Raw genomic sequence first — 22978 nt, 5'->3', positions numbered from 1 at the left:
AGGAGAGAGGAGAGGGACGAGAAAGCACAAAACTACAGGAGAGAGAAGTCCAGTTAGTAACATGCATTAAGAAGCATTACTTGGTGTATTTGTAATTAGTGTTGATAGTTGATCTACTGATTTCATACATAGGGCTAATATATTTGTATTGGATTTCAGCACAATAGTGTGCATTTCTAAGAGCCGTGCTGTGACAAACTAGAGGCTTGTACGTTTCAAGTGTTTGGTGGGTAATTAGGGCCTGAGCACGAACCGTGTGAGGTCCTTATTGAAACTGAAGGGATTTTAAAAAAAATTTTCTGCAAAGTAACCTCAAGTTTGGGGTCCTAAACATGCTCAAAAACTCAAACATGGGTTTCACGCATGGGCGTGGCAAAATGGCTCGCCTATGTCTACGAATTTTCTGTGGTACGTGTATCATGTCCAGACGCACAAAAAAGCCTCTTGGAGCCATTGCCTAAAACCAACAGGAAGTTGGCCATTTTGAATTTAATGGTCATTGTTGGCGATTTACACACTCCGTACTTTAATGAACTCCTCCTAGGGATTTAGTCTGATCAACTTTTTTATTAAAAAACATTTGCTGTGCAGTCTAAACCCATTGATGATTAAATGTTTTACAAATGGTTATTACCAGTTGACCAGTTTGCCCAGTGGCGTGCTGTCAAAAATCGATGATTCGCCATGAAACAGGAAGTTGTTATAACTTCAGTATACATGCTCACATCTGCACCAAATTTTACATGTATAATAAGAGTCATGCCCTCAACACATCTATATGCCAATATTCACTCCAAGCCATAGCACCACCTGCTGGCAACAGGAAGTGAGAAATTTTCCACTGTAATGTACTACTCCTGGCAGGTTTGACATATCAACTTCAAAACTGTCCCAGAAAACCCTTAATACATTGATGAAGCCATGTTGTAAAACTTCAGGGTGGGGGTGGCGTGGCAGCAAAGTTCCACGCTTCGCCATGACACAGGAAGTTGTTGTAACTCGACTGTACATGCTCAGATCTGTACCAAATTTTACAGGTTTATTAAGAGTCCCGCCCTGAACACATGTCCAAGACAACATTCACCCATAGTCATAGCGCCACCTACTGGCAATAGGAAGTGACTTTCAACAAAGCAGCCCCCATGGCAGGTTTTTCTACATGTACAAAATTTCTGTGGCACGTGTATCATGTCCAGATGTGCAAAAAAGCCTCTTGGAGTGATGCCCTAAACACAACAGGAAGTCGGCTATTTTGAATTTTATGGTTATTTTTGGATTTTTTACACACTCCGTACTTTAACATACTTACTTTAACTAAGCTTTAATTAATTTTGAAATAGTTCAGGAGCATAGCGCTTGCTTTATTGTGCTGTTGTGTTGCTTCCCGCATGGAGGACAAGTTTGTAAATGGAGGCGGAGTGCCTGTTTGGTATTAGCATTCAAGTACAGGCCTTTATTGGTCTTTGGTTAGGTTAGCGGTAATACATCCTTGGTTTAAGTTTTCCTTTAATAAAACTTCTTTTGTTATTTTTGTTGTCTTGGGGGGTATTCTTTAGGCCAGGTAATGATGAACATTTGTTTTCTTCAGTGAAGTAAAACCAATCCAAAGCTCAGTGCATCGTTAGCAACACAAGAAGAGGACACTGGGCCTAGCTCCAATAACCCAGTGAAGTGAGCGATGCTAGTCAAGCTCACCAGGGTACAGGTGAGACCTGCATCCTTTCTTGCTGGCAACCAAAGGCATTCAACCTATTGTGGCTTGACTGTGTGACTAGAAAAGGTACCGGAGTTGCTTTCGGCTCATTAAAAAGGGCTCAATGCCAGGTTTAGATAGTTAAAGGAGCAGGCATCTCACGAGCAGATTAGCCATTAAGAGTTTAATATATGTCAGACTATCAATAGTGTTAGCATTAGAATTAGCTGCAGAGACAAGTGTCTCCAAATTCAGAATGGCATTTTACTCAGGTGTCACAACAGGACTGATCCGATACCAGTTTAAAATGAAGAAGCTGTGAGGAAAAGACAGAAAATCATTATTTTATATGTAAGGCAACATCAGGCTTGATCAAGCGTGAAATTTCTCCAAACTGCTAACCCCCTTTTTTGAGCTATCACCATACTATGTTAGTTCAGCTAAAAAATGTTTGGGTCTACCGGCGTAGTAAGCTTATCAATAATCGAGGTCACTAAATTGCTAAGACTTTTTAGAAATAAAGCAGCTCAGAGGTTCACATCTAGCAGAGTGGTTGTGGTTCAGGGGGTAGAGCAGATAGCCCGGTAATCAAAGGTTGGCAGTTTAATCCCCTGCTCCTCCAGGCTATGAATGTGTGTGAATTTTAGTTTCTGTTTGAGCACTTAGGCTCAATGTATAAATGTGAGTGAATGGTGAATGCAGATGTAGTGTAAAAGCGCTCTGAGTGGTCGAAAAGACTTGAAAGGCGCTATACAAATACGGAGCATTTACATTTTAGCGCTCTGCCCTAAGTCTTATAATGGGGGAAAATCCTGCTGTTGTGGAAATGTTGGTGATATTCTTCTGTAAACAAACATGGAAACACAACGGGCAATATTGAGGTCAGCAAAAATGATGGGTCATGTCCATATATCGTGTGATAAGTTGATAAGAAAGGCCTAGGCATAGACACTCCCGCAAGTTTTGTTGGCTCACTCTGGATACAAAGTTATAAAAATTATAATGTAGCCTGATACAGACATCAGAAAACTGAATTTCAATCATGAATTTACTTTAATTAAATTTTAATTATATAGCACCAATTCATAACAGAAATGATCCCATTGCACTTTTATGTATGTAATATTATTTACAGAGACCCAATAGATTCACATGATGACATGATCCCTGAATCACACGACCAGGCTTGACTGAGATTTGAAGTTAAATAGGGTGCAGTTATTGAGTGTAAATTTAGAGGTAATATTAACATTTGTCACAATGCGATGCGTCAGTGTTTCATTGCCCAGTTGACAGTCAGGCACAAATTCAAAGCAACACAATATCCGAGGAACGTCTCACAAAACCTCTAAAAATAATACAGAATAATTTTAAAGGACACATTTTGCAACATTTTGCATTTCACAACCTGTATCCCTAAGTTTCTTCCAGTCATCAGGTTCACTGCCACCGAAATAAAATTGGGGCATACAAAAAAATAGTTACACAAAGTTGGATGACAGCTGTGATCCAGCTTAGCCAGTTGAACTGGCTGAAAAGCAGGACCTCCTTGCCACAGATGGAAATTTAGCTGGCACAATAGTTGCTACAGGTGGCAGAGGCAAAGATTTGAGGATCAAGCTAAGTTTAGCAGGTTGTGTCTCCTTAATGTCACCACAAAGAGGTATTACACCTGGCTACAAGTCCCCACTAAATGTAGAAGTAAGTAGAAACTTCCCTTGGCCATGTATTAGATGAGACAAAGGGTTTCCATCACACCTGCCATGTAGTGGGAAAGCAGTGAAGGTCTCCTGCTTTCCTTTGCCTGTAGAGCAGGAGCCCTTTGCCCATATTATGATTGTTCCGGGGCCATAAATGTAATTGAATGAATTGATACATTTTACTGGATGTGAAGATGTCCAGATGCTTGTCAGACAGCAGGTCTAACCTTATATCAAACCATCATCAGCAGTTTGTGGCTGAGCTGCAGAAAGCCCCTACTTTCTCGTTAACTGGAAGGTTGGCGGTTCAATCCCTGGCTCCTCCATGTCCAAGTGTCCTTGGGCAAGATGCTGACCCCCGAATTGTCCCTTGTGTGAATGTTAGTTTCTGTTTGAGCACATAGTGAGTGAATGGTGAATGCAGATGTAGTGTAAAAGGGAAAGGCGCTATACAAATAAAGAGCATTTACTTACCATCTTCAGTCTGAGGGTAAGACTTTCCAACAGAAGAAGATATACTTTATTAATCCTTCAAGGGGAAACTATGTTTTCACTCTATTATTATGATATTATTTACACACAAGTCCATAAGACACACATGCACAAACAGGACCCATAGCAAGTGAGTGAGGGGGCTGCCACTCAGTACAGCGCCTCAAGCAGTTGGGGGTTCAGGGGCTTGCTCAAGGCCTCCTTCGGCAGTGCACAAGAGGTGAACTGGCACCTCTCCAGCTACCAGTCCGTGCTCCGCAATTCTGGTCCGAGCTGGATTTGAACTTTTTAGAATTTGAGCTAATATGTGGCCATGAGGTTAGTGCCCTGTCCTGAAGACTGTTCATCCAAAGTTTCAAGGGGGTGTTCTTGACTATGTATCCTCAAACTAGTTGAGTTCTGCTGCGTGTCTCAGGTTCAGGGAGCCCAGGAGACACAGCAAAACAAAAGACAGCTGACCCCTGGTGTAATCACCGGTAGCTGAAAGCTGGGTTTGAATTTTGAATTTATTAGGATGGCATTGCAAGACCACAGGAGTTGTGCGTCTCTAACATTTTTTTTTCTGATTATATGTTCATCTTGCAGTTGCCAGCACCTCAGCCCTGTCATACAAGCTTTGTTTTTAGCAATAAACATATTCTAATTGTTCTATCATTTCCATTGTTGTGAGATATATCCACTTTCACTAAAACATTTGGGCTACTAAATCATTTCTACATCGTTTACAAGCATACCCTGTATATAAAAATGGACGTAGTGTCCGTGACGTTACCTTTAGGTTTCTGAAGACCCGGTTTGAAGCCCAAAGTGGGCGAAGCCGGTCGTCGCCATCTTGGTACCACGTCACTGTGCGTCACTCCTGGATAACTAAAAATGGGCAAAGGGACAGGTCGTGGGTGGAGCTGAGGTGATGGGTTGCTGAAACCTCACCCGCCTAGCGTGACGTGACCGAGTTAGCTCAGACTAAGAAGATGATGCTATATGCTTCTCTGCTTTAGCAGCGGTAGCTTCTTTGCTAAACCACCGGGGGCTGTATGGTGGAGGTTGGTAGCCTGTGGCCCTGTTGTTACCAGTCTATGGTCGTTACCAGCTTACCCTTGAGGTAAGTTACCTGAAACTATACAACACTAAAAATAACTATCAATCTATTGACATTACACTACACAAGGTTTAAAATGCTTCAACATGTTTAATATATAAATGTGGTAACGTTAATTTGATGTTAGCTTCCGTTTGAGCACTTAGGCTCAGTGTATGAATGATTTTAATCTGCAATAACAGCGCCGTCTATGGCCATATTTGGGTGAACTTTGGTCCATGGAGTCAGGGGACCATCCTGAACAATTGGGCTCAACTTTCATGTCAATCCGACTTGTGGTTGTAGAGGATTTTTCGTGTTAAATAGCGCCACCTAGGGGCTAATTGCACCAACGTTTGCATAGCCCATCAGGAGGTCATGGCATATAACATACTCAAATGTGGTGTTGATGGGCCATTCCAAAGCTAAGATATGACTTCACTTCCTGTTTTTAGGGTTTTTCACAAACCTTTCTTAGCTTATAATTGGAACAGTTTTAGGCGTATTGATCTGGGGAGCACAAGCCTGTATCAGCTTCATCGAGAGATGGTCCGTGCCAAGTTTGGTGCCAGTCGGACTTGCGGTTTCAGAGGAGTTAATTAGGTTTTTCAGTTTTCGCGATGTAGTGAAAAAAACATTTAGGCGGAAATGGGCTTGGCTTATACCATGAGATTCAGCTGCATCCCCCGAACGGGTGGATATAAGGTTTTTGATATGCGCCTATGTATCTGGCAGTTCCAAGCCCATATGTGTTGACTTTGCTAATAGCACCCCCTAGAGGTAGAAGTGTGCAGGTTTGTACCTACCCTGTGAGTTTCTCTAGGAGTTACCGTCTAGGCTGCAGTATCAGTTTTAGCGGCGGAAGAATGAAAAAAATTAAAGCTGCAAGCAGCGTTGGACGGGCACATGCACATGTAGCGCGTCGAGGTGTGAGGCAGCTGCGTTGCAGATTCTGGAGCTCTGCCAGTGTGTCTGTAAATTTGCCAATGCGCTTTGGACAAGGGTGTCCCCTTTGTGGCGCTACATAGCGCTTCGCACTATGACTAACTGAACATGTAGATGTGTTGGACTGTTATCAAGCACGTAAAGGTTGGTGCAGATGCTGGCTGGAGGCATTTCACAGCTTCTTTCTTTGTCATTTTTAGGAAAATTAACTTGTCTTTTAACCATCTCAGGTTCCGGAAGCTCTGCCATCGTATTATCAATGCAACTACTTTCACCAACATCATCCTCCTCTTCATCTTACTGTCATCTGTTTCTTTGGCTGCTGAGGATCCCATCGACCCCATGTCCTTCAGGAACCAGGTGACAGTGCATGCCTTTCACACTGTAATTAAAATCCTTATGTAACACTGTGATTGGAAAATATACACTGTATATATTATTATTAATATTACAAAACATTTTTAGGTGTTGGCCTATGCTGATATAGTCTTCACTTCAGTGTTCACAGCGGAAATTGTGCTCAAGGTAATTACAGCCGCCACAGTTGATACAGGTTGGTGAGAAATTAAAGAAAAGACCTGAAGAGGTGTGGAGAAAGTGAGTCCAGATACTTTGTTACAGCTGATGAGGGCACTGAATGGTTTGATTATGGAAATAATGTGAATCACGTATTATATTTACAGTCACCCGATCTCAACCTAACTCAACTGAGCCTATTCTTTCAACAATTCACCTCTCCATTAAGAATCTATGCCAAGCCGTGGGGTAGCTGTTCTGGAGATTCTTCATGTTGGGTTTTCCTTTCATTTGTCACTCACATGTATATTATAATGTAACAACATCTTGGTTCACCAATCATAGAAATCAGAGCAACACAAACAGTAAAATATGACAAACCTAAAGAAATTTGCATCCATAATTGCTCTCAATCACTGCAAATTAAAACATGAGGGAAATTGAGTGCTGAATAAAATGTTTCTAATCCCACATTTTTATTAGTTAATTTCAATTCAAACTGAAGCACCAAATTCCATGAACGGTCCAGACAATCATATAATTGCAGTGTTCATGCAGTGTTAATAGTTTGAGATGCAATTGTTTAGAAGCTATACATTATACCTCCAGTAGGAGGTTGTGGTGTTCATAATGGATAACACATTTTCTTTTTCAGATGACAACATACGGTGCCATTCTTCACAAAGGGTCTTTCTGCCGGAACTCTTTCAACATATTGGATCTTCTGGTGGTCAGTGTATCTCTCCTGTCGATGGGCATGGAGTAAGTGGAGTCTAGAGATGTACTGACTGACCTACTTTGTCATGCAAAGAGCTGCATTCTTTATCTTGCTGACTCTTGGATTTGATAAAGCAATGCCATCTGCCATTGCACCATTAAACAAACACCTTATGTTGCCATAGAGTAAAAACGTTGTGGTGTGCTTTGTTTGTATCATCTAGATCCAGTGCCATCTCAGTGGTGAAGATTTTAAGGGTGTTAAGGGTGCTCCGGCCCCTGAGGGCCATCAACAGAGCCAAGGGACTCAAGGCATGCAGTGTCTATGAATATACATGCAGTCTTAAAAACGGCCTCAAGCTGACATGATTCATCATCTGTTTGTAATATCCCTGTCTTTGTAGCATGTGGTCCAGTGTGTATTTGTTGCTGTCAAGACCATTGGAAATATTGTGCTGGTCACCATGCTACTGGACTTCATGTTTGCCTGCATTGGAGTCCAACTTTTCAAAGTGAGAAAAGAAGGAAATAAAATACTGGCACACTGTTGCTTAACACTGTTTTTGGTTATGTAAATAACCTTTGTCGATCTGCCTCATAAACACACTTTTGTTGTCTTCCCAGGGCAAATTCTATGCCTGCACAGATCCTGATAAAGTGACTGAGGACACATGCAAGTAAGGACCTTTTTGTGTTTATTAGAACAGTAAAGATCTTTGGTTTTAACTCTGTACAGTTTGCTGCTCCTTCTTCTGGTGGTGTTGAGTCAAACCAGTGGTAAACATGGCTTGACCTCTGCTCTATGTATGTAAGACAAAAGTCATTCAAAGTGGATTATCTTGGAAATTTGACCATACTTTCAGTAAACAAGCCACATTTGACAGCATAATTTATCATTTTAATCAAGGTCCACTCTAGTCCATTCCAGGGCTTTTTTCTAATCTCAGGTCTGAATCAGCAGATAGTTTGTTCTCAGTTCTCATCACATGACTGAAGTGGGGTATAACATCATGTGACAGCTGTGTTGAACATGACATCAGTGCAGGAGCTGGGAGACCCTAGACAAGAGACTGACTGAACACTTTCAAAGAACACCAGACAAAAACTGCTCACAGCATCCACTGGGAAAAGATCACAGGTCACCATTGAACAGGAGTTAGTGGATGGACAGAGAAAGATCAAGGAGGACATGATTTATTATCTTCTTACAGGAATACCTCAGTATGGATCGGAAAAAAGAGCAGTAAGTGGAGGCGGGGATAATATTCAGTTTTAACAACACCAATAATAATAATAACTAGAACTGCAAGCAGTTGTATTCGGGGTCCAAGCCTCCCGGCGCAAGCCGCCCCCCCTGGCCCCGCGGAGGGCGCGCGAGTCGGCCCGGGTGCCCCGCGGTCGGGCCGCATAAGGACCCCAAAGTTTGGTGTTGATCTGCCATTCCAAACTGAGGCAAAATGTCCTGCATTTGAAAATGCCATAGGAATTAATGGGATTTAGTGAGAGATTTCAGCTTCGCTTTTAGTGCCACCTCTTGGCCGAATTGCACCAAAATTGTCATGTGTTATCAGGGCCCCATGGGCGACAATTGCCCCAAATTTGGTGTCAGTCGGACTTGCGGTTATGGAGATGCATGTAAGTCAATGGGATTTTTTTCAATAGCGCCAACTAGGGGCTAACTGTACCAAATTTTGCACAGCCCCTCAAAGGGGCATGCCACATAAGGTCCTCAAGTTTTGTGTTGATCGGCCTTTCCAAGCCTGAGATATGTTATACTTGCTGTTTTTAGCGTTTTCGCAAATATTTGTTAGCTTGAAATTGGGACATTTTTTGTTGGATCAAAATTCCCTCTACAAACTTTCTTCGGCTTGGTCCAGAGATGGTCCGTGCCAAGTTTCGTGTCGATCGGACTTGTGGCTTAGAGGCTTAGAGGCGTATCCTATACCATCGTAATTGGCAGCATCCCCCAAACACGTAGACGTAAGGTTTATGAATGTGCAATGTAGTGAGCCATAGTTATCCTGCTAAATGTTCTTTGGTTGAAAATCCCATTGAAATGAATGGGGTATTTGAGCTTCGATTATAGCGCCACCTTTTGGCCGAAGTGCACCAAATTTGTCAGGTGTCATCAGGGCCCCATGGGGAACAAATGACCCATATTTGGGTTTTCGCAAACATTTGCTAGCATATAATTGTGACATTTTTTCTCGGATCACAATTTCCTCTACAAACTTTCATCAGCGTGGTCCAGAGATTATCCGTGCCAAGTTTGGTGTCGATTGGACTTGCGGCTTCGGAAGTGTTAATTAAAATAGGTTTTTCAGTTTTCGCGATGTAGCGAAAAAAGTGTAGGCGGAAATGGGCGTGGCCTATACCACAAGATTCAGCTTGATCCCCTGAACGTGTGAATATAAGGTTTTTGATATATGCCTTCGTAGGCGGGAGTTCCAAGGCCAAACGCGTTGACCTTGCTTATAGCGCCCCCTAGAGGTAGAAGTGTCCAGATTTTTGCGCCTGAGTTAAGTGAACTGGACCTACTTTCCCTACCGCAGTTACCGTTTAGGCCACAGTATGAGTTTTCTAATAATAAAATAATACTGGTTTGGCCTTTCTTTCCATATTCTGACGATTTTGTCAATTTTGAATTTGTCTAGCCTGGTAACAAAAAAGAGAAAATAAAAGATATTATATTAGCAACTTGTTTTAGCAACTTTTTACACAGTGTACCACCAGAAAATATTAGGCTGTCCAAGTACCCAAGGTTATAATAGTTTTGGATTTTTCATTAGTTTCTATTTTTATTTCGTTTTGACTTGTTTTCAGTTTCAGTTTTTAACGTGGGTTTGCTAGTTTAGTTTAGTTTTTATTTTTGGAAAATGCTTAGTTTTAGTTTAGTTTTTATTAGTTTAAGTGTTAGTTTTAGTCTTTGTCGCTGCAGGATGCCAAGCTCAGTTCAGTTTAGTTTTTTCACAAAACATTAAAATACAAGTACAATCAGAAATATTTGTGAAAGGGCTTAATAGGGTGTTTGAAGCTATCTGAAGCTTGTACATAAATGAAGAACATGCAATCTACAGTATAATATCTAACCTACATACAGAAAACCCTAGGATCAAACTACCCTAATCCTGCTACCCAGTGGTCCCAAGAAATTCATTACATCAGTCTATAGCTCTATCATTCTTGGTTAAATAGGTGACATACAATAAATGGAGGTGAAACACAATTGATGGACAGCTAAGAAATTGGAAGATAGTGGAGGCCCCCCTTGGAGCCACAAACAACAGGTCCCTCGCACCCTGAAGGCAAGTATGACTGGAAAGTAGTTATATTAAAATCTTAACCTTTATTAATCAAAAACTAGGTATCAAAACAATGTGAAACACAAAGAGAAAGTTTGGCTGAGATATAAATGAGCCCATAAAACACACACGCTGACATGCAGCAAATATAATGAGTTAGAGGAGCTCATAATCAATGGGCAAGTTTATCCCACACACGCAGGATGCTAAGCCAGACCATTAGAACAGAACAAAACAAAAGAAAACCACCAAGACATTGACTCACTAAGTTACCTGCAACCCAAACTAAACAAAACACATCTCTATAGCCTACAGTTGTTGCGTTCCTATTATTTTGTACACATGTATGTATAAATGATAATGGAAAACAATGTTCAAATCCCACCAACTACACAGCCGATCCCTACCTGGGTCTCCCTGACTACTTTAGCCTCCCCCTAACGTTACATGGGGCTTTTCTCGTAACAGCGGTCGCCACCTGCTACGCTGTGGCCAGACGCCACCCTCACCCCGGGCTCTCTTGACAGACACACAGCCTGCCAGCTCGTCATGCCAATGACAAAAGCATAGCACAACTAAGGACATTTACTCTTTCATTGTAGTTAGTTTTAGTTAGTTTTGTAAACCTACAATATTATATATATATATTTGTTATTATTTCAGTTAACGACCATGTTTTTTCACATCTAGTTTTCGTTTTTTCGTTCGTCTTTGTTAACGATTATAGCCTTGCAAGTACCACCGCATATTTAGTAGAGTGGAAAACCTCACATCTTTGAACAGACACCGGGGTTATCATTTCCCCGCAGTCATCATGTGGCTGAAGCTCCATATTTGATGGTCATGTGATGACTAGTGTGCAAACTCCATCCACCAATGAAGACTTTGATATGTGGTTCAAGGAACTGCAAAAAAAATTAGTGAGTGGACCTCAGCTGAAACTTTATTTTCAAAAAACAATGAATTCAGTTTCCTCCAGAAAAGGACTTATAAGGTATCAAGAACCAGGGCTGCCAACTTTTCAGTTTACTTTGGAGTGTGATTCGGTACTGGTCTTCTGTGACAGTACCCACCACTCCTTTTTGTAAATATAGATAAAAAACATTGTGTGGCAACATTCCCACCCTGGAGAACCAGTGGTGATGTGTTTTATGGCAACCAACAGAAATTAGTTTGCCGGAGCTGAAGGTGGAGTAACCGTAGCAACAGCAGCAGCTAACCACGGCAGAACTGATTCGTCATCAGCATGTGTCTATAGAATAGTGTAGTTACTTTCTCTGTCAGGAGGGGGGTGTTGTATACATATACAACTACTTAAAATAATACTTTAGCCAGTATGACCACTAAGCAGGTGTTAAATTTCATTCCTGCATCTTACCTGTCTCTTTCCTTCCCACTTTTTGGCTCAGAGGCTGGTATATAAAGTACCAGGAAGGAGCACTTCATGAGGTGGAGGTCCAGAGGAGGGAATGGACCAACTCAGAGCTAAATTTTGACAACATCCTTAATGGCATGCTGGCTCTCTTCACCATTTCTACGTTTGAAGGCTGGCCAAAGTGAGTCATGATCTGTCTATTCATTTCAGTATTGACAGCATTCAGTAATCTGCTGCAAGCAGCATCTATGCACTAATGTCCGTGTGTTATTCATCTAGGATACTTTATAAAGCCATTGATTCAAACTTAGAGGATAAAGGGCCAGTGTACAACAACCGAGTGGCCATCTCAATCTTCTTTATCATCTACCTCATCCTTATTGCCTTCTTCATGATGAACATTTTTGTGGGCTTCGTCATCGTCACCTTCCAGGAGCAAGGAGAGCAAGAATATAAGAACTGTGAGCTGGACAAAAACCAGGTGTGTTAAAAATGACTGGAAATGAAACTGTTGCAACCCTGCTATTCTGTTTAAGGTTACCGTCAAACACATTTTTCATGTACTTCAGCTAAATACAACAAATAAAGGAGCTCTTGTTCTTGCTGTCAGGAAGTTGGCATCTAGTTTTCTTATGTGCAGCATAAAGTATCAAAATAGCCCACCATCACATGCTCACACTGCAGCAGTGTGGGATGCAGAACTTGGGAAATTACATTTTGGGGACATTCACGTCTTATGACTGAGCATTTTTGTTATGAAGTTATAGCTTGCTGGCATCTTAATACAGATGTACAGTGTGTACATTGTTCAACCAAAACAATATCCTCAATTCCCTCAATACTTATCTTCAATAAGCAATAATTGACACTTGTCAAAAATGATGGATAAAGTATCATCTAATATGTCATTGTTACATTTTCTGTCTGCTGTTGGCCTCAGAAATCTCTCACTCTGATTGATCACATGTTTACTTGGTCTAAGCCCTGCATCTCCCATCACCTTCTTTTTAACTCCTCCAGCGCCAGTGTGTGCAGTATGCTCTTAAGGCCCGACCTCTGCGATGTTATATTCCAAAGAACCCCTACCAGTATCAGGTGTGGTACATCGTCACCTCCTGCTACTTTGAGTACCTTATGTTCCTTCTTATTATGCTCAACACCATGTGTCTGGGAATGCAGGTATGAATACAACACATGCCACATACATTTTAATAATTACTTTAAAACATTTGAGTAATTATAATAATTACAAGCTAATAACAAATAGACAGTCGAAGGAAAAAGTATGCAAACCCTTTAGAATTACCTGGATTTCTGCCTATACTCGTCATAAAATGTGATCTGATCTTCAAAACAGTAGACAAACATGTGAACCCCTAGCCTACTGACTTCTTTGGAGGTGTTGGTTAGAGCTACCCTGCCCTATAAAAAAACACCAATTTTAATTTGGATATTCTCATGAAACATTGCCTGATGTCAACCATGCATTGAACAAAAGAGCTCTCAGAAGACCTAAGATTAAGAATTGTTGACTTGCATGAAAGTAAAGTAGGAGTAGCCGTCCTGCAAAGATGACTGCACAAGCACAGAGCAGAATGCTCAATGAGGTTAAGAAGAGTCCTAGAGTGTCAGCTGAAGATTTAGAGAAATGTGTGGAACAGGCTAACATCTCTGTTGACGACTCTGCGATATGTCAAACAATGAACAAGAATGGAGTACATGGGAGAACACCAAGGAGGAAGCCACTGCTGTCCAAAAAAACATGGCTGCACGTCTGAAGAGTACCTGGATGTTCCACAGCACCACTGACAAAATATTCCATGGACTGATGAAACAGATGATCAACGTTGAGGTGTTAGGCAGGAACACACAACCCTATGTTTGGAGGAAAAAGGGCAAAGCACACCAACATCAAAACCTCATCCCAACTGTGAAGTATGGTTGAGGGGAATCATGGTTTGGGGTTTCTTTGCGGCCTCATGACTTGGAAGGGTTGCTATCATCGACGGGAAAATTAATACCACAGTTTAATGTCGTGTAAAAAAATTCAAGACTTAGGCCAGATGAAAAAGCTTGAACTTTTCCCAACATTTCAGCAAAACAGAGACCTTTTATAGCTTTGTTTCTAACATGACACCATTTTTTGGCTCTCTTTCCTGCTGCACCTGGTTCTGGGGAAATTCCCAGAAAGTGAAGTGGCTGTGGTGGATTCACTATTCGGCTGGTCAGCAGAGCAGAGATGTCTGCCTGACTGTACACTTCTCTACCTCTCTGTAGCCTTGGCATGCTTATTAAGCCATCTCAGCCACACCTGGCTTTTCTGGAAAGTCCCAGTGAGCTGGTGTCTTTACTGTGTGCTAGAGACAGGGCATCCTTACTGTGCACCCTCACTCAGCCGTGTGTTTTCCTCACCCTCTGCACACACTTTTTGCTTACCCCCACACATACACACACACACACACACTCTCACACACACACACACACATACACACACTCACAGAGCTACAAATTTTATACACTGTGATCTTAACTTTAGCTCTCTATATATATAGATAATAAATCCCCCTCTCACCCCTTGCGGGGTGGTATGTGTCATCCTCAAGCTCGGGTCCTCTACCAGAGGCCTGGGAGTTTGAGGGTTCTGCGCAGTATCTTAGCTGATCCTAGGACTGCACTCTTCTGGACAGAGACCTCTGATGTTGTACCAGTGCTCTGATTACCACTGGCACCACTGTTGCTTTTACTCTCCCCATCTTGTCTAACTCCTCTTTCAGCCCCTGGTATTTTTGAGCTTCTTGTGTTCCTTCTTCTTGATGCTGCTGTCGCTTGGGATTAGTGCCGCCATGATTAGTGCTTCTGTGCTGGCCTTTAGTCCAGCCATTTCTAGCCACTGGTAGGATTTCAGCCACTTCTTCTACTTGTCTGTGGTACATGCCGTGCAGCGGCTTATCTCTCCATGAAGGTTCTTCGTCTTCCTTGTCCTCACCCTTGGGTTTCTGCTGCCTGAGGTATTCGCTAAGCCCTTCATCTTTGGGGGCCATTTTCCTCCTTCCCTACTCCTGGATCTTTGTTGTTTCATCCTGGACAGTGGTTTTGACACTCACTAGTCCTGGGCCTCCCTCGCTATGCTTAGTGTACTGTCACAGTGTGTGTCTGCTCTGTTTAGTTCTCTGCCAGTTTTGTTATTTTGTCAGTTCTGTATCTTGTGTTCAGTCTGCCCAGCGTTAGTTTATTTACTGTTGCCTGTCTTTTGGTTTTGACCTGTGCTTGCCTTAGTTCCTGTCTTATTCTGTAATTGTCTGGGGATAGATTCTTGTCTGGTATATTGTAACATGTGTTCTGTCTGTTTTCCCCTGCTGTCACTACCTGTCTGTGTGCTTGATTAGTCCCACATGTATTTCACTTGTGATCCCCCTCCCAGCTCGTTAACCCATGTGTGTATATACTTGCTTGTTTCCTCAGTCTGTGTCCGGTCATTGTCATTTGTAGTGTGAATACGCCCTGTCGTGTCATGTGTGAGGCATCCTATCTGTTTCTGTGCTGTCTTGGATTATGGATTAATCTACTACCTGTAAGCCTTGTATATTGCTGTTGTTTGGATTAAAGTCCCTGAATTGCATTTCCGCTCTGGTGTCTTGCATTTGGACTCACCCCTGCTCTGCGCTCACCACATCGTGAAATGTACAGTCTCAGGTTGCTGGATTTGGAGTGAAACCCTCCATGCTTTGTGAGGAGCTTTCTTGTCGTGATGTCAGTGGCCTTTATCTCCTCCTTTGGCCAGTTTATTATACCAGCGGGGTATCTGATGACTGGCAGGGTGTATATGTTGATGGCACAGATCTTGTTCTTCCCATTCACTTTTCAGAACCTGCCTTACTCTTTGTAGCCTGCAGGACCCCAAGGTATTTGTAGCTGTCCTGAACTGCAATATTGCCTTCTGGTAGTTCAACCCTCTCGGTTCTGATCATTTTCCCTCATCTGACCACACTTCCAGTTCAAATGACATTCCATTGTCGTTGCTGTAGATCCTGGTAATGTGGATCAGTGAGTCAATGTCTAGCTCATTTCTGGCATACAGCTTGATGTCATCCATGTAGAGGAGGTGACTAATGGTCATTCCATTTCGGAGCCAGTCTTTGTGATTATCTGGCTGAGGGGGTTCAGGCCTATGCAGAACAGCATCGGTGATATGCCGCACTTGATGTTGACTTGTGCAATTGGCTTTGAGTTGGCTTCCAGACTTGTTTTCCACAGCCCCATTGAGTTCTTGATGAAGGTTATTAGTGTCCTGTTGATCTTGTACATTTCCAAGCATTTCAGTATCCATTATATGTGGCATTTAGTTGTAGGCTTTCTTGTAGTCAAAAAAAGGCGGTGCACAGGTTGGTGTACCTGGTCTTGCAGTCTCGAGTGACTGCTCTATTGACCAGTAGCTGGTGCTTGTGTTGCATATAGGATATTTATAGGAAAATGGCCACTTACTTGTGTGTTATTTTATAGGTATGCATCTTGCATGTTTACATTCACCCTCCCATTCAATTTTCAATAGTTCTATTTGCAGTTAAAAGGGCACACGATCACTGCGGGTATATAAGCTGTGGGTTGTGCTGCGTTCTTCAGTTGGCAGTTAACACAAGAAAGAAAGTAAAACAACTGAGGACCAGCCAGCTCACCGCCGTGTATTTCATTTATTCTCTCTGGTGGGTAAATGTCACATAAGCATATCGTTTGTCAATAATCTAGATATATTTAGTGTACCTTTTACAAATAGTAATATATGTACTCGGTAGTTATTTGTGATATTTGTGCAAGCAAGGTATCCTACTGGGACGAGTTGGCACTAGCTTGCCGTTTATGTCAAAGGGAGTCAGATGTAATGTTTGCCTGACTCCACTGATACATATGTATGTTTAGGATTTATTGTTAGAGTGTTTTGTAGTTCACATTTTCTTTGTTTTATTTCATTACATCCAAACGTTTCGCTAATAGAATGCAGACCATCAGAGGGAGAGCCCGGACCGTTGATTAGCAGCGCTGTCGTTTACCGTTGCCTAGACAACCAGGCAGCCCACATGTTGTATTATGTCATATGTAAACAAAGAGGATGAATGAGAGAGATTGATCATTAATGTAATTGTTTTGTGACTGAAGAAGGCCAGTAAGCAGATAAATTAATTGTTAAATACTGGTAATGGTAAGAATTGTAATTTTATAATTGTAGATACTAGAATGGTAGAGAATGAGCACTTTTAAAATCCAATATAGAATTTATAACCTTTAATAGTTTACTTTTGTATAACAGCCCATTTTATGTTTATTATGAGTCTTTTTTTTGTCTTATTATGAGTTATCTTATTGATTTTAAATGGAAATATTTAGGGAATATATAGTTATTACTGTATATTTATATATTGAGATTTTAATATCAAATTGTGATTTTTGTGTTATATTGTTATTGTTTATATTGTCATTTGTCTTGTCCCAACGAAGTTCAGTTGGCAGTTAACACAAGAAACAAAGTAAAACAACTGAGGACCAGCCAACTCACCACCGTGTATTTCATTTATTTATATATATTTATTTATTTATTCAGACCAACCGCAAATTTTCGCCTTGCGACGCTTTCCTCGCGTGAGTACATTCGCTGCAAGTGTTCTCACACAACGCGAGAAGGCGATTTTAACGCGATAACGTGAATAAACACAACTCGCCATTACTACAGCTGTATGAACCCAAAGTAAACATTTTGCTGTGATTAAATAGCAATAAACAGATCACACTGATGCCGAAATAACTACAATATGATGCAGATTTGTTAAACATATGAATTCATGCTTTGTCAGGTCTGTCAGCAAGACAGCAGGACAACAACTTCTAAAATGTTTGTTTTCTGAATGGAGTTTGGATCGATCAGGGCTATGCTATGCTAACTTGGTCACAGTAAAGTACAGTGATAGCTGGAATAAAGTTACAGACACATGTTTTCTGAACTCACCAGGTAGTTCAACCTCCTCGCTTTCTTTTCTCCAAGTAATGTCCAGTTTTGTCTGTTTTTTATATAAATATAAAGTTAGCTAGCTGCTGAGAAGCTCCAGTGAAGATAAATCAACGTTGTAATCCCAAAAACTAAAGTAAAAAGCTAATTTGATAAAAGCAGTTTACTCCGAGCTCCTCCCGCAAGTAAACAGCGTAGTTGTTAGAGCATAATCCAGTCTGACTACGGGTGGTTATTTGTCCAAAGGTTGCAGCGCTGCTCCCTGCTCCTCTCCCCCAAGTTTAGCAGCTCTCAGCTGGCCAGCAGATTCCCCTGCTCTGCCCGGCCCTCCCCACACATCGCTCTGAAGCCGTCGGTGATGTACGGAAAATCTCAACACTGATACGCTATCGCGACTCAGCGTTAACTATTCTGGATGGGTCCCATCCATCATCTGTTGGTTCATTGCCAGGCATTCATGGAGTGCAGTTAGTTTCTTCAGCCAGTAGGTGAGGATCATGTCAGGGCCTGGTGCTGTCCAGCTCTTCATACCTTCTTGGATGTCTGCCATACTGGATCTTCTTCTGAGAGATTGCTGTCATCTGTTCTTAGATCAACTAGCCACTTGAGCATGCCTCCTTCTCTATCTTATACTCATTTGTGAAAAAAAACAGAGGGGCAGGAAGTTTAGAAACATTTTTATTCATAAAAATAAATCATGAGAACTTGAACTTCTTAACTGCCTTTGTAGGAATATTTAAATATTTTTTTAACTTATAAACTTATGAAGTAGCCTAGTGCGCTTATTCAATATTCAATATAACGGCCTATCTTAAACTTTCCCCACACATAACTATGATCATTCACAACAAAAAAACATGGTAAACAAGAAATTAAATCCCCCCTCCCAGTACCATGCCACTCAGCCAGGCATGTCAAAACATTTATTTTTGAATCGCAAAATGCAATGTCACAACGTAGTGTCTTCTCATTTGCAATTTTAGGAATTTTTGTGATGGTCCTGTAAAATATGATGATATGCTGCACTTTACCCTTTTCATTGTTCCCAGCTAGCTATAGTTTTCGCACTGAAATATTACATAAATATTTGTGCTTGGTGACATTCTGAAAAGCCGTACATGGATCAAAGCTAATGGACCATTAGATAAATTAGCCACAATTTCATCTATTGTCTCAGAAGGCTAATGATGACAGTGGGTGGCCCATTTCGGATTTTATTGTTCTAACCAGACCGTTCTCATCTCAGGGCGTCCAATACCAACCCTTTCAGAAAAAGTGACAAGCTTAGTTATTTGACGCTAAAGGTACCCTTCGGCGTCTCTATGAGATGCTCCTGGATGCGTCTGGAAGTGCTAACTAGCTAGCGCTTTAGCCTCAATTGAGTAAAACCCCGTAGGTGTAACGGGACACTAGGCTGCTTGTCATCATAGAAACAGATCATCAGCTTGTGATGTTTATTCCTTCAGTAATATGCTTCCTTCCCTACGACACACAGCTCCACTGCCCAGCGGAGCTGCTCTAGGCTATTACTCGTGAGGTGTAACCAGTCAGATAGCGCTGTGGACGGGATATTGAGTGAGCAATGAATACTGAGAGTGGCTCTACATCAGAGCCAGCCAAAGTACTGCATTTTAAAATAAAATTGACTCTACCAAACCACGGATCGATTCAAGATGAGATTTATGATCTGCTGCAGTGCTGGTGTTGTGCAGAGTTGTGAGTGAACTTTGCGGGACATTCGAATCATTTATCACCATTGATGAACCACACAAAGAATATTATTTTGTTTTTAAATAGTACTTGGAATAGACCCACGAGGAGCCGCGACGTGCATGCAATTGTAGGCGAGTCGGGGGACACAACTCTGTGCATGACTTGTGAATGGCAGGGGAGCAGAGCAAAAATAAAATGGGTTCACATACTTTTTCCACCTTGCACTGTGAATGTTTACACAGTGTGTTCAATAAAAACACAATTGTTTGTGTGGTATTAGTTTAAGCAGACATGTTTGTCTATTGCTGTGACTTAGATGAAGATCAGATTACATTTTATGACCAATTTATGGAGAAATCCAGGTAACCCAAAGCGTTCACATACTTTTTCGTGCGACTGTAGATAATCATTTTGTACCTTTTTAATCCACAGCACTGTAACCAGTCAGACCATGTTACTCACCTGTCGGATATGCTGAACGTGATATTCACTGTGCTCTTCACTGTGGAGATGATCCTCAAACTCATGGCTTTCAAAGCCAAGGTTAGTAAAGCCAAAGTCTGTAGCGTGCTTGAAATAGCCATCAAAAAATGTGATAATGAATCTCCTATACCTTAAGATACTGGGGAAATGAAAATAAATGTTCCCAGGTTGGATGCGGATCAGACGCTGGAACACACACTGCAGCAAATGCTTTTTGAGCATGTGAAACAGTTGCCTCATAATCAGTTTGTGAAAGAGGGAAAAAAAATTTCTCCCAACGTGGGATCAAACACACAACCTTCAAGGATAGAGTCTTTAACAAATGACCAAACACTGTAACTTTCATTTTAAATATTATGTTTTATGTTCTCACCCACCATCTAAAGCTGATGATACACGGGCAACTTTTTGAGCAATGTTGCTGGGCAATCTTGCTGGTGGCAAGTCCGACTATGTTTTGAACGGATAGCGGTGGTGCGGGGAGGGTGTAGTAATCTTTACTCATTACCATTGACGGCAACATTGCCCAGCACCATTGCTCTAAAAGTTGCTCTGTGTATCATCAGCTTAATGGATAAAAAAAATTTCTTTTGTTTTTGTTGTTCACTGAAGACATTTGGGTTTAAGATCAAAAGATGAGTATGAGACAAGAGTTCAGAATTTCAGCTCTCATTTCGTGGTATTCACATCTAGATGTGTTAAACAACTCAGCACATACCACCCTTTGTTTTTTCAAGTGAGCAAAACTATTGGAACATGTGACTGACAGATGTTTCTTGTTGCCCAGGTGTCGCCTTTTAGGTTGATTGTCCAAACATTAAATAGCTCTGTATGACTAGTCTAAGTTTTCATCCTTGGTTCAAACCTATAAAGACTGCATTTCCTGTTAAAGAGGATAAATCAACATGAAGACCAGAGAGCTGTCTATGGGAGAAAAGCAAGCCATTGTCAAGCTGAGAAAAGAAGGAAAATCGAGCAGAGCCATTGGACAAACATCGGGCACAACAAGCACAACAATGTGGAACGTCCTGAAAAGGAAAGAAACTACTGGTGTACTGAGCAACAGACGTCCAACAGGTCGGCCAAGGAAAACAACAGTAGTTGATGAGCTGTGAAGAAAACCCCCAAATCAGTGACATCAGCAACGACCTCCACAGTGCAGAGGTGAAGGTATCACAATCCACTGTTGGATGAAGACTCAGAGAGCAGAAATATAGAGGCTGCACCACAAGATACAAACCACTCATCAGCAGGAAGAATCGGACTGGCCAGATTGAAATGTGCAAAGAAGTACAGAGATGAGCCGCAAAAGTTCTGGAACACAATCTGATGGACTGAAGATTAATCTCTAGCAAAGTGATGGAAAGGCCAAAGTGTGGAGATAGAAAGGAACTGCTTCTGATCCGAAGCAAACAAGCTCATCTGTGAAGCATGGTGGAGGTAATGTCATGGCGTGGGCGTGCATGGCTGCTTCTGGAACAGGCTCATTAATATTTATTGATGATGGAACTGATGATGGTAGCAGCAGAATGAATTCAGAAGTGGACAGAAACATTTTGTCTGCCAATTTACAGAGAAATGCATTGAAACTAATGGGGAGGAAGTTTATCATGCAGCAGGACAATGAGCCAAAGCACACTGCCAACAAAACAAAGGAGAAAAAAGGTTTTAGACTGGCCAAGTCAGTCACCTGACCTTAACCCAATAGAGCTGCATTTCACCTCCTTACGAGGAGACTGAAGGGAGAAACACGCCGAAACAAACAAGCAAGGGTTATGCCACCAAATATTAAATGTTATTTACTTTAAGATTATTTGTTCCATTACTATTGCTCACCTAAGAATGCTGTGGTCTAATACAAACAGTGGTATGTCCTAAGTTGTTTAACACATCTAGATGTCAATACCAGAAAATGAGAGCTGAAATTCTGAACTCTTACTCATACTCATCTTTTGATCTTAAACCCAAATTTCTTCAGTGAACAACAAAACAAAGGAATTTGCCTTACCGTTCCAATACTTTTGGATGGGACTGTATTACTTCTTCTGCGAACGTACGTATTCAACATAGTGATGAGCGTCTACACTGCCAGTCTGTTTTTGGCTGCTGTAGAAACATGGCGGCGCAACATGCTGACATCCATGTAAGAGAAACCTGCGGTTATGTAGGTAGAAATGGTTCATTGTAAGGTAATAAAAACATAATGGTTCATTATGTAAGGTCTTTATACACCACTGAATGATATAGTTATGGATATTATATTGCATTTCTGTCAATAGATCCTCAGAAATATTACACACTTGACCTTTGGCCAACTGTAAGATCTGTTCATTCCCCAACCTTCTGGTTCCACATGGTCACTGTTTTCTTTCGTTCTGTCTTTGCTGCTTGTTGAGTTGTGGCAGTGGTTATGTTTTTAAAGCTGCATTATTTGAGGATGTGGGGAAATGTGAAAATAGACAGGGAGGGTTTGACAAAAGATGCTACTGTGCATTATGGGAAGTGTATGATTGAGTGCTTTGGTAGCTTGACCAATATTAATGGCTATAAGTCAGGATATCTGCGCATCGGCAGTGTTGATAGTGACCAGTTTTTCAAAAGAAAAGAACTAAAATGTTATGGGTTCCAAAGAGGATGTCTGACATATATGCAGTATACAACTTGTAAAACAAGTGTCATCGTGTGTGAATAGACTTCACAGTAATAATAATAATAATAATCTTTATTTGTAGAGCACTTTTCAAAAACAAGTTACAAAGTGCTTTAACAAGTGTAAAGACAATAATACACAAAATACAATAATACAAAGACAATACATGATAAAAGCAAGAAAACATTGAAAAGACTAAAATACACGTTTAAGTTAAATATAAAATAAGTAAAATAGAATAAAATGAAAGGGATAAAATAAAGTCAAATAAAATCGGGAAAGGCTAAAATTTTGATGGGATCTAAACCAAGTTTCTTTA

At 41.2% G+C, this 22978-nt stretch overlaps 1 protein-coding gene across 1 annotated transcript in view; it reads left to right on the top strand.

Moving 5' to 3' along the window:
* LOC119886874 (dihydropyridine-sensitive L-type skeletal muscle calcium channel subunit alpha-1-like) overlaps nt 1–22978 on the top strand; it is a 144395-nt gene that overhangs the window by 87436 nt on the left and 33981 nt on the right. Inside the window, exons 19-28 of the mRNA XM_038697844.1 lie at nt 6139–6268; nt 6374–6433; nt 7080–7186; nt 7366–7453; nt 7546–7653; nt 7766–7818; nt 11853–11999; nt 12098–12299; nt 12839–12997; nt 19959–20069. Coding sequence (XP_038553772.1) covers nt 6139–6268; nt 6374–6433; nt 7080–7186; nt 7366–7453; nt 7546–7653; nt 7766–7818; nt 11853–11999; nt 12098–12299; nt 12839–12997; nt 19959–20069 — 1165 coding nt within the window. The remainder of the gene's footprint in view (nt 1–6138; nt 6269–6373; nt 6434–7079; nt 7187–7365; nt 7454–7545; nt 7654–7765; nt 7819–11852; nt 12000–12097; nt 12300–12838; nt 12998–19958; nt 20070–22978) is intronic.

Source organism: Micropterus salmoides, unplaced genomic scaffold, assembly GCF_014851395.1.
Source record: "Micropterus salmoides isolate LMB-PRFRI ecotype aquatic unplaced genomic scaffold, ASM1485139v1 Ms_hic_scaffold_4, whole genome shotgun sequence".
Lineage (NCBI taxonomy): Eukaryota > Metazoa > Chordata > Actinopteri > Centrarchiformes > Centrarchidae > Micropterus > Micropterus salmoides.
The sequence above is the reverse complement of the archived record's forward strand: the minus strand, read 5'-3'. Positions and strand labels throughout refer to the sequence as shown.